The sequence below is a fragment of the Parasteatoda tepidariorum genome, chromosome X1 (assembly GCF_043381705.1).
Source record: "Parasteatoda tepidariorum isolate YZ-2023 chromosome X1, CAS_Ptep_4.0, whole genome shotgun sequence".
Lineage (NCBI taxonomy): Eukaryota > Metazoa > Arthropoda > Arachnida > Araneae > Theridiidae > Parasteatoda > Parasteatoda tepidariorum.
In genome coordinates, this window is record NC_092214.1 from 61,075,435 (window position 1) to 61,093,477 (window position 18,043).

An 18,043-nucleotide genomic window follows, 5' to 3' on the forward strand; every position below is an offset into this window, starting at 1 on the left:
TATATATATATATATATATATATATATATATAAATAAACCTTGTTACATGAAGATTGTTAAGGGAGTATTCATGAATAGGGAAACTATTAAAATTGTTTGTTTGTTTTAACCTTAGCTAAGCAAATTTGCTTTTCGAATTAATGAATCAAAAGGTAACTTACTTATTTACTTATTAATATCAATTTTTCAAAAGTTTAAATAATTTTCTGAGTTTTTTTAAATAGTTCAATCATGTTGAATAAAGTATTTGTTAAGTTATAATTAAATTTATTCTCATAATATTCATTTAATTACAACGTTTGTGAACAAATAACATTAGGCGAAATAATTTTCGTAAATTTGAAAATCTATTTTCTTATTTTAACCTAGGATCTAAAAATTTTAGAAGAACCAAAGCCTCCCACTCCACAAACCTACACAGTGAAATATTTCAGATAAAAATATTATAAAATCCATTTTTACCGGAACATGTTACGCAACAAAAAATCTGATATTACCATAAAAATTGCGGTATAATATTTTCCGGTATAAATGGATTTTAAGGATGATATACCCAAAGTTCCGATATTTTGTACCGTAATTTGATTCGGAATTTTTTACAGTGTAGTTAAAATTAATTTAACAAGCAACAGATGTTTGACCAGTTTTGTGGTGAAAATGAGGTTATATTATTCAATACTTTCGCGTGAAATTATTGAAATAAATTTGAATCTTTTTTTAATCGAAAAGTTTGAAAGGAATAAGTACAGATAATATTACAGTTACAATATCAAAAATAACAGTCTCTAGTTTGGATGTATTGGCTATTATATTTTCAATCCATTAACAATATAAACAGAAAAGTATAATGTAACTTAAAAAGGGAAAACTAAGGCGTTAAAAACGTTTTCTTTGTGAAAGTGGGCAGTGATCCAAAAAAGTTCTAGAATTAAAGATAAAGATTTAGAATAACGGTGATTTGTAAATTTCGGATATCGGTAATTAAAAGCTCCATTTAATATTTATTTTTAAACTAAATGTTAACTAAAATAAATCTTAGTCGTTAGTTAGATCTTGGTGTTAAAAGAAGAAACTTTCAAATGGTATACTTTAATGTCCATCAAGAGCCCAACAGATTTGAACTGTACCACGATCAGACCAAAAAAAATAAAAGAGTTTAGGAAGTAAAAGCACTCCAAGTCTGCTAACATTTTTGGAACGATCCCAAAAACACGGTAAATTATTTCATCCCATGTCTTGTTGCGTCGACAACGCATTCAGCAATGCATTTCTTGCTGACAGCTAAGATGCACTTACAACAACTCAGTCAAGCGAAATATCATCAAATCCCCATACATAAATCATTACTTTCATGTTAAAATGTTAGTATCGAATGAAGAAATTCACAAAATGAATGAATGCAAACATTTATTGAAATGCTTTTAAAATATATGATGGAGTTTTAGGTAAAATTGATTTTTTTTCCAACTGCTTTACTCTTGAAATGCAATTTAGCGATATTTCATCAAATTGAAAAGTTATTCTATTAAAATTGAATTAAAAGAGAGATATTTTTCAATTATAAACATTTTTGATAATTTATTGCTGTTTTAATTTCGATAACTGATAAAGAAAATGGGCATTTAAAATGTATCAATATAAATGCTGAAACAATCCTTACTAATGAAAATTATGAAAAATTAAGATATTGAATTTTAATGAAAGTTCTAAAATCTATAATAGATTTTTGAAAATTGCTTTAAATATTTGGCTGTCCTCGTTTGCAATTTTTAATAGTTAAGCCTTTGGCGTTGGCGAAGAGTCCCAGTATTTGAATGCCTTAATTCACTGGGAGTTGAATTTTAAATTACCATTGCTTTGCGAGCAATGTTTTGCGCATTGAACATCGAGTCAGAGAGATAATACATGATATGGAAGAATAAAAATAGTACAGTAAAAATTGTGAAAATGAAAGAAACTTAACTTTCCCAAAACTGCATACTTAATAACTGCTTTTTAATCTTCAGATTATACATAATACCGATAATACTTTTCAATTTTGTCCTCTAATTTTGTTGAGAGAAGCTTTACGTGAAGGTGGAAACCACAATTATTCTTTCCGGTTGTCACAATCTGTATCCACATTAAAAATTTTTTTTATCTACCCTTTTACTTTATTTTCGATATTTATTATGATATAAAAGCATTTTTTATAATTTCTAAGGTATTTATGATATGTTTTGAACTTTGAGAAACTATCTGCCTTTTTTTTAAATATTCAATATATATATATATATATATTGCACACCGTTGGATATTTAATAAGTACTGACCACAAATGGCTTAATAGCACATAAAAATTAAGCGTAACTAACTACCAAGTTAAATGAAAGAAAACCAAAATGTTAGGACATTAATGAAAGATAATTTACTGTGCTCTGAGACCCAGATGGTTTAAAATGTGTTCAAGGAACAAAGTAGCCGTTTTGTACTGAAAACGTGAAAATGAAAAAAAATGTGAATACCATTTGTAGGTAACCTGGAGTAAGATGTAAATGTGTGATCCAAATTTCCAAACATCGGGGCATGCTTTGTATAACAGTATTAAGTAAATGTTAGAGCAATTTGTCCAATTTCTCAGTCAATGCAAGGATGAGGGTGTCCTTATTTATTGTAAGACATTCTCGACCAGCAACACCCCTTCCCAAAGCATTCCACACATTTTCACTGTGATTTATATCTGGAGAACGTGCTGACCATACGAGGCGTTGAATATCCTCGCTTTGTACACACTCCTCGACATAGACTGTTCGAAGACATTTGTTGTCCATAAAAACAAGTTTATCCCCGACAACACCATGGAATACACGAACATGAGGCAGCAGAATAACATTAATGTATCATTGGTCAGTCATAGTCCCAGATGGAAGCATGTGGAGAGACGTAGGACCATTAATCATAATGCCAGCCCTTACCATGACACTACGAAGATATCCTAGAGATGTACGAAGGATATCGGTCCTTTTTCTGCATGTTTGCTCAACTGAACTCAGCACCAATCTCACGCTAGATCATTTGGAGTCGACAATCAGACGAAAGATTGAATCAGTCCTCATCTGAGAATAGCACGCAAGCTCTTCAGTCCATCTGCGATGCTGCAGAAGCCATTGCAAATGGGCAATACAGTGACGTTTGGACAATGGTATTGACACAGCAGATCGGCGGGAGTATAGTCCTCCAGCTTGCAAGCGTTTGGCTGCATTTTTTCGAAAGAGTCGCTTGGCAGTAGCAGCATGACTCTAATTTGCTACCTGACTGACTGTTCTGCGCAGGAGCCTTTTTGCCCTTAGCACTATGTACTTGTCTTCTTCAGGCTTCGAACATGAAACAAGACCTTCCCATGATGTCTGCTACACATTCCAGATTGTTTGAAATGATTTCCAAAGCCTTGAAACATCACCGTGGTTAACGTTGAACTCTTTGGCAAAATCTGTTATTTATGGATCTCTCTCAATCTTGTCGATTATACGTCAGGGAGTAAAATTATCTGAATGACGCCGGAAAGACNATGCTTTAAATACTCAGATAATGCCTAGTTTGAAATGTGAAGTGTGTATATGTTATAAGATGTAATTTTTATACATAAAAACTCCTGTAACGTCTGAACTATTCATTCTATTGACTCGCGCATAGTGTTATTCGGTTATGCGTAAGAAATACATAGGAAACGATACCTCACTTGTTTAGATAGCGATGTCAAATGCATAAATTGATACAGGTACAGCTTGCACCTGAAACATTTATAACTTCTAAGCTATTGGTCCGATCGCCTCGTGATTGGTTCATTCAATTAAGCGTAAAACATACACCTACAAATAACCCCTCTTTCCCCTCTAAATACGGTGAAACGCATGGGGGAAAGTAGGGAAGCTTTCAGTTATTGTTTATAATGACATAGCAAAGTTTTCTGTGACAAAAATCTTGCTTATTAGTTTTTCAAAAGAAACATCTTTTTTTCTATAATTACTGGATTAGAAATATCCTATGAACCAACATATATAGAGTCATGTCATCAGCTCTTTAATTAATATTTTAATACGTTCTTACTTCATTGTTATCTTGAAATCCATTCCTTAAAGCCAATATGGCGAATTTTCCTTAAAAAAATTAATCACTTTGTTATTTTTCAGATACATACAACAGAATAATTGTCATTAAACGAAACTTTTTTTACGTACTAATTTTTATTAAAAGAGCGGAAAAAAACTTTAGCTTACATAAAAATAAATTTCTCTCATTGATAAACAAGTAGCCATCATAACTGGTAATAAATTCTGTGAAAAAAAATCATTATAAAATAATATATTATCCAAAATAGTACCTAATGTATCCTTTAACAAACATACTAACTAATGTATATATCATATTACTGAAATACTATCTGTTATATCCTGAATCTGAAAAACTCTCTAATTCATCATATGTCCTAAATAATATCTAAGTTATCTTACTTTCAAAATACCATCTCCTGTATTCCTACTTTTTTGTATATTCGTTCCCCCGGTAACGATTTCTTTTCTTCTGATAAATACAGGATCTGTGACACTAAGATGCTTAAGTATCTCTATTTGTTTCCTTATACTTTTTCTAAATTTTACTTTCATAGTAGACAAAGTTATCAGCACTGTTTTATTAAAACTTTGAGCACGTACTGTTTCAAATTTCTCAAGTGTTTGGCGTAGTATGGATTCGAGACAATAAACTAACCTCAATTTAATTAGACACAATGTTTTCCCCCCTTCTAATGAAATGTATAGATTCAAAGTTGGAATAGAAAAACAAATTTTCGAACCGTATCGTTTTATAAAACCACTGTTTTACATATGTTTAGAAAATAACCTTTCTATCTGCATAGTTACATAATTTTTTTGCAGTAAAAACCTAAAATAAAATATTTCAGTTAAAATCATTTCGATTAATCGAAATCTTTCCTTCATCATGGCCAAATATAGAAATCAATATTTATAACTTTTACAGCATAATATCCATGATATAAAATTTCATTAGAAAAACACGATTTGTTATCATTTTAGTTTTTTACCCGTCCCAAGATGAAGTTTCTAATGAATGAATCTCTTGTTTTTGTCAGTTTATTACACATTCATAACATCAGTGATAAAAATAGCAACACTTATGAAAAAAATCTTGCTATTAAACTCTTTCCACTGGAAGAAAATTTTCAGTGAAAACCATCCCCATAATGTTCAAGTATTGTTTCCGGCCTCATTAAGGCCTCCATTAATTTTCATAGTTCGCGAACTAACTAGTTAATTTCCATTTTTTTTCCTCTTATATCTTTATGTATGTTATTGATTGTAACTATCCCAGAGCCATTAGCGTACCGAGCTAGAAGTACTTGATAAATTGCGTTGTAAGCATTACCCAAAAAGTTTTTAAGAAAATGAAAAAAAAAAATTGAAACGTGTGTGTAAGTCTTTCTTCCAACGAAAATAATAATTTTTCTCCGTAAACTTTTAGTTTAGTTTCTCTCTCAAAATAAATTATTTAAGGTAATGGTTAATTTAATTATAAAGAATGTTTCAGTATTTAAAAATATCGCTTTGTTTAACTTTGCGAGCAACATATTTCATAAAAAAATGTTCATTAGTTTTGACCTTTAAAATTGTCCGATCGGATATTATTTCACAATTTATTTAAATGGCACTGAGAATGTAAACAAATAGAAATAGGTTTTTTAAGGAGTTTACATTTCTTGAACTGAATCGAAAAATATTTATTTTCTAGATGTTATGTTGGGTAAACTTATAAAAATACATTTTTATTTTAACAAAATTTTATTTTTTTAATATTTAATTGTGCATGAATCCAGCTAAATGAGTTTCGAATTGGAAATAAATGGAAATCGAAATGAGTTTTCATACAATAACTTAAACTAGCAAAAAAAAAAATAAAGACTGTACATTATTTGTATTTTTGTCAGATTTTTTACAAATGTATGTGAAACTTAAAAAAAAATGACTTATACTGTCGCCCCTTTGAAAAAAATTAGTAAAGTAAGGTATCAAATGGCGGAGGTTAAAAATGCCAGTGCTTACATATTTTTTAATAAATTTAATAGGTACTTCAGATTTGATACATTGATACACATAAAATGTTTCTCAAAGTAATATATCGAATTATATTTTCTTTTATTAACTTTCACGGGAATTACACTTATAAATTGCATTCTGAGAAAAATGTGAAAAGTTTTGAAAAATAATTGTTCAAGAATAAAATAAGGAATGATAAGAATTAAATAAATGTACAGCCCGCCAAAAAATAGGAAAAGAAAAAGAAAACAGGACTACCCAGAATAACTTTTGATCAAATGATTGGATCTTCATGTTCTAGGACTCCATCGTAATAGTTTGAGGAGGTAACTTCAAACACGCTAATTAGTGCAGACGATATTTTAAGTTACGAAATCAGACACAAAAATGTATTTTCTCTGAATAAACATATGTTTTATAGGGGTTAGCCGCAATCCAGGAAATATGGTCCCCATAGTTTGGTTAAGAGAGCGATACGAATTTTGCACCCCTAAATGTTAATTTTATTTTTCGTGTATTTTGCCATATATCGAGAACTTTTTAAGTAAACTGAAAATTTTTGCTTACAATTATAAAATTCATTCATCCAAAGATTATTAAATGCAAAAAATAAATTTTAGTAAATATTTATTAATATTTATCATTTTATTTAATAATAGTTGAAAAAATTTTGAATTGTAAGGTATACAGTTTTTTGCCTCATTTTAAAGTATTTAATTTTATATGGTAAAATACAAAATTTGAGCGAAATCGGTTAAATAGTTCCTGAGAAATCGATTTTTAAACATGTCTTTTTTTCCGATTGTGCTAATTTAATATTCAACAATCGTTATTTAACAGAAACTCATGTTTTGTGACCGTCTTTTCTACGCTAAGTATAACTCTGTAGAGAAGAAAATTTCTGTCACAAATACACTGGGAACTGATTTTAGTAAGATTTTTCGATACAACAAGTTGGGAACAGAATGTTGTAAGATTATTAGATAGAACAAGCTGGGAACAGCATGATGTAAGATTCATTGATATAACACTCTGGAAACCGATTTTTAGTAACATTTAATGATTAGCAAGCTGAAAATAGATTTCAGTAAGATTTATAGATATAGCACGCTGAGAACAAATTTTAATAACATTTGTAGTTATAACACACTGGGAACCGATTCTAGTAAGATTTCTAGACTTAACCGATTAAACTGTTCTAACAAGTGGTTTAATTATTTTGATAGTAAAATTTTAACTTTATTTTTAATATCTTTAAAATTTTTAATGTATAATGAAAAATATTAAAACTGAAACTAGAGAGTTCCGAATTTTAATTAAGTATACTGCGTGTTTCATAAAGGCTGACCTTAATATATCTTTAGCATTCTCGTTTAAGCTATAGTTAAAAATATGCACGAAAAACAACAAAACCAGTTAGATTGCATGATTGAATTCAGAAATATTTAATTTCGCTCATTAACTCATGCTGTATTTCTCTGCAAATCAATAGGTAGTATTGTTTTCATATCTGCTTTTCCCAGGAGTGATTTATTAGATTTCGAGGTATTTTTTCCCTTGATAAATATTAATTTGTGCCCCATATACTTTTTTACTTTTTTTTGACAAGGAATTAAAAATATACATTAGCGGATCCTTATGAAACACAATTAATACAAAATTATGTTTTTTTGTAGTTTATACAAAACAAATATAATATCAAACTGCACACAAAATGAAAAGATATTTAAACCAGCTCATCGCATTTTCCCTATCAAATTAGAATTAGCAGTGAAAATCAAGATCAATGGTTAGTAATTCGTCTGAAATATTTGAAGATAATTCTTAAGAACGTATAGCAAATGTGGATTTCATGATACTTAAAATATGTTTCGAAAAAAAATAAAATAAACTCATTTTTTTAAAAAAAAGCTTTGCTTCAATACTAAATTGGACTATTTTAATTCCTAACTTTGCTTTAACATCAAATATTTAAATTTATACTTTTTATTTTAGTTACTGTTATGTAAAAGCTGCAAAATTTAATACATAAAGAAATTCTTTACAAATACGTCTTATTTTATTATTTATTTTTTTACTGGTGTTAAGAAAAAGAATTTTTAAATTTATCTAATAGTCTATTATATTTTTCTATTCCTTGCTTCTTGTGTTTCAAAATCTGCTAATGATGTCATTATATTTTAAACAGTAAGGTCTTTGAAATTAACTCAAATGTAGAGGAATCATAAATTCTTACTTCTAATTAAAAGATTTTTTATTATAGTTTTTTTCATAAAAAACAAAAAGAATATAATATAGTTTCCTTAGAGAGAAAATCAGGTAGCTCATTAATTCGAAATTAAATTCCAAAGCCTTTTGCACACACAAGTTTTTCTTTTCTGCTTTATATGTAAAATAAAAAAGAGTATTCTTAGTAACATAACAGTAAATAACAAAACAGTACATAAAATATCTTGCATGAATACTTTTTGCAAAATTGCAATTACCTCAAGAAAAGACAATTTTATTATTTATTCCTTAATTCAAATAAGAAAAGTATCATTTTACATTTTATCAAAAATACAGTAACTTATTGGTAGAAAAATTATTGTTTCGCTGAATAATTAATGAGTTACATATTAGCTATTAAAACAACTTCAAAGGAAGTAAATTATACATTTCTGAAAGCAATTACTCATCTTCTGCAGAAACAAATAAAAAATTTGAAATTTGAATGCATTATCAAAATGCTTGTTTATTCTGAATGTAGATTATATTAATTTAAAAATAAATTAAGTATGCGGTTTCTGCATTCACATTTTTACATCAACCTTCCGTTTCTTAAGAAATTGTAAAAAATTACTTACAAATTCTAACGAATTTTGTACTAAGATAAATAGAATTGTTCGAGAAAAAACAACTTCTACAAATTCTACTAATTTCATTCATATTTTGATTTTTGTAATTAGAATTACCTACTTTAAAATTATTACCTATTTTAAAATTATATATATATAAAAAAATTAGTGCAATAATATTATTCAGCGTGTTATTTATTTAAGAAAAGTCTGATGTTCTATTCTATAATTATATTTTATCATTTTTTGCAGTGTCTGCAGCATAAAAACAACATAATTACAACTTAATTATTTTTTCGTGGTAGAAGGGCAAGGAACAGAGGGCGGAGTAAACTAATAGTTCTTTTGACATGTTGTTTTGTTCATGGTGTCATGTTTGTCATGTTGTTGTAATTTAATTTTTTTTTAATTATTTGATCATGGATTTTTTTTTTATTTCCGTGCAGTCATCGTCAATTTCGTTGTTTGCTTATAAAACGAAAAAAAACGTGTAAAAAAACTGATGAACAGAATTTTTTTTTTCTCCTTCTACCTCAAGCTAAAAAAAAAGAAAAAAATATGGAATACAAAAGGGTAACTTGTGAGCAATTTTAATATAAGATAATATTGAAAATTATTTTATTAAGAATTGACCTTAAAGTTTCAGAGTACACTGAGAAAATAAGCCCAAAATTACCGGAATATGATAAAATTTGCCGCGTTTCTGGCTCTTTGGAAACAGCGAAAAAAACCCGGTAATTTTACAGAAGCTTTTGTGTAATAATCTTGGTAAAATTAACAATAAAATATTGTTCAACAACAAGCTCTAAAAATATAGAAATTTAATCATGACACCCTAGAATAGGACATAAAAACCATTTATTCGTTTAAATTTATTTTTCAGTTTTGTATTTTTTACTTAACGCGTCGCAATAAGAACAAATTTTGAAAAACAGAATTTCCGGTAAAGTCATACGAACTGCAACCTTCCATATTAACTGATACCTTTACCATACGAATGGTTAAAACCAGAATGAATGGTTTTATTGCCAGAATTAAGTTTTTTTTAAAATCTTTTTTTTTACCAGAATTATCTTAATGATACAGTATGGTGATTTCATTTGAATTCTTTTCTCCATGTACTGTGTCAACACAGCAATGATTTTGAAGAAAAATGTTTCAATTAAATAATTTTTCTCTTCAATTTTTGAAAACTTAAGTTCGATGTAAAAAAAATATTTCTCAGTCATGAAGTACGTATTGTTATTGGTAATTTTGAACTAATATTTGATCAAATCTGTTTAAAAAACTATCCATTCTTTACAAGATGAAATGCATATACTTCAGAGGATGCTACGAAGTAAGATAATTTTGTTAACTAACTCCTATAAAAATTTATGCTTAGAATCAAAAGCAAGTTTTGTGAACAGGAAATAATTCTCCAAAAGTTATATTAAATATGTAATGAAAAATATCGAAAAACCCTGAATAATTTTAATAAAAATACTCTGAACATGTGCGTAGTTTGGAAATTAACACCGTGCAATAGCATTGCTATTTTTTAGTTTTGGAGTTTTCTATAATTTCAGGCTTAGAAAAGCTTTCATTAATTCAAAAGAAGCAAGCATTAGTATTAAGCAAACATTTGTATTGAAAACATCATGCTAATTAAAAAATAAGAGAGAATTATTTTTTGTTATATGTCATCTAAAAATGTTCATAAGAGTACCTTCACAAGTTTTAGTATCTCTTCCAAGTTGATAACCAGGCAGGCAACTGCAAACAGGGCGTCCTCTAACGTTTTGGCACAAGTGTGAACAACCTCCTTTATCTCGAGCACAAGCATCAATTTCTAAGAGTAATTAATCAAAAATATTTTATTAGATATTTCACAGTGTTTCTAAATTACCACCCTTAATATACACTGGTTATCATAAATTAAGGAAAAATCACAAAAATAGCGATAACTCTTTCAAAAGTAAGCCAAACCGTGCAAAATTTGCATATGTTGTCCACTAAGAGTAGCTGAGTAAAATTGCAATATGCAAATTAGTGGCGCTGCACTCNTTGACGTTTCATTCGACTGTACGCTATTAGTTTTCTTATTTAAATTTTGTACGTTTCACTTAATTTTATTAGCCTTTTTCTTTTTTGTATATTTACGCTTTACCAGGGTGCGTAGCCAAATCTTTCAACAAAAAATAAGCACCTTTTAAGTACTCTTTAAGCACTCAAAAAGTATTTTTAAGCACTCTATACATTAACAAAATGCAAAATAATTTTCAAAGACTTTACCTCATCATGATGAAATAAGCAGTTTCTGACAAAGAACTTTCTTCCCGATTAAATTTGCCGTTATATAATGATCGAGAGATTTTTCGATTTCAGAGGGTGGAAAATGAAGTTGAGAATTTCTTGCAAAATGCAGCAGAGTTGCACATGAGAAGGCAATAATCTCACCGAACCCAGGTCAGTAAACGCATATAAGGAGTCGCAAGTATTTCATCAAACGTGTAAAATGATTGGCGCTTTCATACGCTATGGACGCCAAAATGAATTTTGAAAACATCGAATGTGAAAAGCACGCTATTGCATAATACGTGGCGAAAATCGACATGGTAACGAAAAAAATCACATTTTGGAAAAGGAAAAATTAAGCACTTTTTAAAAACACCCAATGAAAAAAGCACCCTTAAGGGTTTTTAAAAAACGAAAATCAAAAATAAGCACCTTTAAGCACTTTTTAAAAACGCTACGCACCATGTTAAATAGAAGAAACAGCGTCATTTTAGCACAAATGAAAAAGCAGAAATGGACATACTATAGTTTCGGATCTATAAACAAGAACCTTCCTCAGTATCTGAACTCCAAATGATAGTTGAGAAGAGGGGAGACAAACACGGACAAAATGATCAAAGCCACTTTGTTCAAGATTTTTTATATTTTTTATTCGCATTAAAACTTGTTTGATTGCCGGAGAACGCAGAGAAAAACTAAAAACGAGATTATTAGAAGTACCATCAGTGATGTGATAGTCCATCCCATAAAATGTGATGGTCCATCACATTTTATCACACAATCTAACTGATTTGTATGTTTTTTAACCAACTTTCCTCATTCGACAGATTTTGGTAGAATATTCATTTCCTCTACTCTGGAATATTAGTTTGTGACCGCTAAGGTATATACTTTCTTTTTTGATTTATGTCGTGAAAAAGGATTAAAAAATATATATACTAACTAAGAATAGTATTACGGTACACTGGAACGTTTGTACAAAGTATTCAAAGTAATAATGAAACGATTATGAAAGTAGGTTGTACTAAATTTAACACATTTCATACAAAATTTACTTCTCACTTCATGATAAAATCACTATCTCAGAGGGTTTTTATAAATGAATTATTTATATTTTTTGATGAAACAAAAGATTTTATTAGGAATAATAAAGTAAGAAAATAAGCATTAAATCATAAAGCTTGTATCACAAAAGAAAAAACAAATTTTTTTTAAAGCTGAAATGGAAAAGTTGATTGCTATTGCTCTTATAATCAGGCACAACAACTTTAATACACTTTCGATTTTTTTTAAACTCTACGCAAAAGCAAGAACATTAATTCAAGCTAATTAATCATATTTTGGATTATAACTTATTGCCGATGTATTAAGCAGGTGAAAGTACAATTTTTTTCCTAATATTGCTTTTTAATTCTGCATTTGTAGGAGGAACGATTAAGTACAGAGACTACAAACTTGAAGAGGATGAAAGGATATTAATAAGGATTTAGAAGTGCATAGCTACTCATAGTCAGAAAATATCATTCTATACTGGTGGGGTGATTTCTTATCATGAACTTTCTGTTAGTGCGCATTTGAGTCGTTACTTTTATTTTGTCTAAACGATCATATTCTAAAATTTATAGTCTAGATAATTTAGAACAGTTTAAAGATATTAGTCTAAAATTTTATTTAAAAAGCCCCATAAAAAGCTATTATATCGATATTTTTCTTATTTGATGACCAAATATAGTAAAGCAATGTTGCTCAAAAATGGATTTTTTTATATTTTTTATCTTCATGGCAACGTTACCATTTTTATTGTGGTTTTTGCTTTCATAAAAAGATTATAAAGAGAATATTTGGCAATAATTATTTATTGAAACATTTTTTCCCAAAATGTTCTCTAAAAAATTTTGATGCAAAATTTGCAACTAAAGCATTTCATTTTGTTTATAACCGACCCAATTCTGAGTTTACGATTATCAATTTTCCAATTCGCAGCCTTATAATTTTTGAATCTAACTCAAAAGACAAGGGAACTCCTGGAACAAGCAATGAGACAAACTAGCCTTCATGGAGGACTTTTTGATGAAACTAACCCGCCTTTGCTTTACATTGAGAGGGAAACGGTGAAAATCTCTCTCGGCAAAGAGATTCTAATCCTAGATCCGTCTACCACTGAGGATACTTTACGTCAGTGTTTCCCAAACTTATGACTTTTGTGTACCCTTTCTAAATTTTTCGTAACGCTGTGTACCCTAATAAAAAATTAATGTATTTTTTACTATAAAAAAAGTTGCACGAAAATTAAAAATAGCAACTGGCTTTTGACAATACTAATTATTAACTGTTAACTCACCAAAAAATAGACAATAGAAAAATACTTAATTGTAAATTTTTAAGGAGAGCTTTGCTTCGAAATAAAATTTTTTGAAATGTTCTTTTGTTGTAAGATATTTGCATAAGAACGCGTACCCATGCTGAACTGTTCCCGTACCCCTGGGGTTACGCGTACCACACTTTGGAAAACATTGTTTTACGTCAACACTGTGGTTACTTTAAGTCAGCGCTGTGGTTGATGACAGCTGGAAGAAGAATTTGCATCAACCACTCACCGCTGCCATTCTAACCTGGGTCATCTGAGCTACTGTGACTAAACTAAAACATTTAAATTTTTTCTAATCTTTCTTTTGATGACATAAAATAAAGTTTTAACAATTATTTTCATGGATGAGTAAACTTAAGTATGGCAAACATTAATTACCTGTGCAAGTTCTTCTGTCTCTTCCAAGTTGATAGCCAGAATGACAACTGCAGATAGCTCTTCCATGCTCACTTTGGCAAATTTGTGAACAACCTCCTTTTTCTCGAGCACAAGCATCAATTTCTGAAAAATAATTGTTAAACTCAATGCTTGAACAAAATATATTTTTCAGCACGAGATATCAATCCAAATATGATAGTTTTTCTTATAAATATAATTACATATAAATCAAATGTGTAATAAATATTTTTTAATTTTTTTCTGTAATAACTTGCACATTTAGGCAGTGTTTGAGGTTTCAGAAATTAGAAAAAAAGCGCATTTATTCTATCTGATGATCTGATGATGATTTATTCTATCTATGAGACAAAAAGAAAAGTTACTCTATTTTCAAAGATTAAAGTCGTAGTATAATATTTACGTTATCTTTAACATCAAAAGTTATAATCATTTTTAGCTTGGATATCAGCTAGGCAGGATGCGAATTGATTTGTTTGAATTGAATGTAGTGTTTGCAGTGTCATTGCACAAGAGATGGAATCGACGGATATTCTACGATAGATTTCAACGACGTTACACTGTGAAACATTTTTTCAAAAAACAATTTATGACAAAAAGTATAACCACTCGGGATGTCAGAATGTGCTGCCATAATTTAGGCTCTTTTTTTTTGAAAATTTAATTCAAGTAGTACAGCAGAAATTCCATTTTATAGTAATATTCATCTCAAACGTTTGCATAATGTATGCCAGGCGTAGAATCAAATTTTGGCCAATACTTTGGAGTTGAGCTTTAACATTGCCTGAAGATGACTGTCAAAATTTTCATGTTTTAGGTGAAAACAGGACTAAAATTTAACATAACAAGCTAAATTTAATAGATTTATATTACACTACTACGGAACTTTTATCGTTTCTCGATTTAGAAGAAAAAAAGAAAGAGTTATGTCATTACAGTGTAAAAAAAAAAACATCCTTGGAGTTAACAGTCTTAAACCGGCTGCTGGATTGCTTGAACAGAACCGTAAAATTTGCGAAGTAAATGCACAGCCTCAATGGTTTTTCACTATACAAAAACAAGTTTTTTTGCGTAAAAATTACGAATAAAATCCGTAATCAAACCGGGCTTTTATCGTAACAAACGTTTTTAGTACAAGAATAAATTTATGGTGTTAACAGGCTTTTTACCATATCAGAAAAAGTTTTTTCTGCGAAAGTTACGAAGTACATCCGTACTCGTACCAAATGTGGATATTTTATATCGGTAAAATTTGTATCGACCAGTCATCGCTTGGATTCGAGTCTGGGTCACTTCATTAAGGGGTCACAGAATCCAAAAAATGACCAAAACATCGAAAAAAATTTTATTGCTTACAATAAAACTTCAAACTACTTCAAATGCATTGAAAGAAAATCATCTCTCTACTTGCATTTTTAAAAAAGTTATGAATGATTTTAGATTGCCCTAATACAGAAACTTGCTCAGCAGACAGACTTTAAAGTGTTTTTTCTCATAGATGATAATTTTGTGTTTTAATCTTACTTAAATCCCTAAGGAATTTTTTCTGTTTAAGATAAAGTTTTGAAGAAAACTTTTTTATCTTAAGTATAATACACTTAATTAAACTGTGCATGGAATAAGCATTTTATGAGATAATACAAGTTTTACAGCATGTTATATATACCTAACAGGAATTTTTAACCTTTTTTTGCTACTTTTTTACAAAATAATCTATAAAAAATATTCTAGTCGTTATTTCAGCAAATGAATGCACAAAATTGTTAAGACAAATATTGTAATCACTGAGAAAAAAATTCTTTTTGAAAATATGTTAAAATAAAAAAGTCTTAGGAATTTAATATTTTTAAATTTTTTCAATTTTTTTAAAAAATTTAAAAAAACTAATCAGTTTAACAATTTTTTAAAGATAAATTATTAATTGCAAGTTAAATGACCATGTAAAACACCCACAAAAAGAATGATTATACCTTTATTTAAAAAAATTGTTGCAAAGGTACTGTGACCCGGCACGTGCTTTTTCCCCTGAGCCGCTGCGGGTCAAGAGTTTTATAATGAAAAAATCGCTATACAGAGAATTTCGCTTAATATTGAATCAATTTGACAATAATAAATATGAATCGCAATTTTGCTTATACGATGTTCAAAACCGTGAAGTAATTACCTGAAAGTGAGAGCAAGTATAGGAAATAATCGTAAAATGGTTGAAGAAGAGGTAAAGTTATATTACGGAATGCAAAACTGCATAGAAAAACTAGAATTTAAATTGCCGGTTTTAATCCGTTTGTGATTAGGTTGAAAAACGGAGAAAAACAGTTTTGTTAATAAAATGGCTTTTAGCCGTTAAATATATGGAGAAATACCGAAAAAAGAACGGGTATTTTTTACAGTGTAAAAAAAACCCATTTAGAATAAAATTTTTCTCGATTTTACAAGAAATCTATTTTTACAGCTATTAAAAATCTTTATACGAGAGTTAAATTTTTACCTAATTGAAAGCACTAGCTTGCAACTAATTTAGGCTATAAAGAGTACAAAGAGTGAATTGTTCGATGACAATTAATTAATGGGATTTGTACCGAGAGAGCCTCTAAAAATGTTAGCACTGTCTCCCAAAGTTGACGATCTACCCTTGCTAATTACATATATTTTATTTGTTACTTTTGTGAAAAGAAATCAATTTTATAGATAATTAGTATTGAATGGAAACGCTAAAGCAATCAACTTCATGCAAGACTTTGCTGCACACGTAAATGATATTACAGTTTGCCCATCTCAGCGATTTTTTTTTCTTTCCATAATTTGACAACAATTTGCTATTTTCATTGTACTAATGCGACTTGACTGTTTTTATTTTATGATACTCTTAGCTGTGACGTTAATGTCCAGAAGATATTAAAGCTAATGAACTTTTTTAAAACTGTTATTTACTATAAAAAGTTAAATCGAATCATAAATTTTTTATGTATCTAATAACTGAACTACTTTTCCCTAAATTTCAATGCAAATTTTAAAGCAATTATTTAAAATTAATTAAAAGACTGATTCGTTCTATTTAATCTTTTATATGTAAATTCTTATATATATATCAGAAAATTTTTTTGTTTCTTAAATTTGCGTTGATAAAAAATCACGAATACATAATTACGAAAAGTAAAATAAATATACACTCTGCTGCTACATCATTATTATTGTGTTTGAATATAAAATTTAATTAAAAGAGTTCTCAAAAAATCTTTTCATTTAATTAAAAAATTAATCAAAGTTGGCTGTCTCAAATTGAAGTACAAATGATACATAAAAGACATCCTAATTAGTACAGAAGTTGAAATAATAATTAATTAGAGTAGAAACTTCGTGTTCATTTGGACTCAGAATAATAGCAACAAAAGAAAATCAATACACTCGAATTTGTAGTTTATTTAACAATAAACGGCATATGCTCTTTGAAAAGAGTAAGTTTTTGATAAAACTAAAGAGCCACACTTACTTAAATTTTAGCTGTAACAGTTATATTAGGTTTTTCAAGGATTTTTAAAATAATCAAAATACGTTTTATGTTTATTATTATTACACTCTGTCATTAGGGAATTCATTCATCTTATAGAATTACTGAAAAAGGCCAATTAGTTTCATCTACTCTTTGAAGTGGGAAATATATAGACGCTTTAAAATTTTAGAAAAAAAAACTAAAAAGTTCTCTTGTAAATTTTTAAAATTATTTACTAAAATATAGACAAACGTAAAATTAAATGAAAAATAAATGTATTTCTATGTAAATAAATAATTTTAAAAAATCACACCTCATTTTCAGTCACTAAAAATAACAATATTATATTTGTCTTGCTATTTATAACTAAAATTTGAATGACAACCATTTAATTTAGAATGACAACTATTTAATTTCTAATTACATCCAACTTATAAATGTCTTTTAACTATTGGGTTGTTCGGAAAGTAATTTCGTTTTTTTAAAACCAAAATGAAAAACGATTTTTTTAGTGGATATATATTTTATTGAATTATATATTGTCCATTCAGTTTCAGTACCTATTGCACCTTTTCTGACAGTAGA

General features: G+C 28.6%; 1 protein-coding gene across 1 annotated transcript in view; it reads right to left on the bottom strand.

Annotated features, from left to right (window-relative positions):
* The window catches only part of LOC107439276 (multiple epidermal growth factor-like domains protein 6), a 278,214-nt gene that overhangs the window by 110,209 nt on the left and 149,962 nt on the right, over positions 1 to 18,043 (bottom strand). The window contains exons 9-10 of the mRNA XM_071187265.1: positions 13,951 to 14,073; positions 10,636 to 10,758 (exon numbers count right to left, since the gene is read on the bottom strand). Coding sequence (XP_071043366.1) covers positions 10,636 to 10,758; positions 13,951 to 14,073 — 246 coding nt within the window. The remainder of the gene's footprint in view (positions 1 to 10,635; positions 10,759 to 13,950; positions 14,074 to 18,043) is intronic.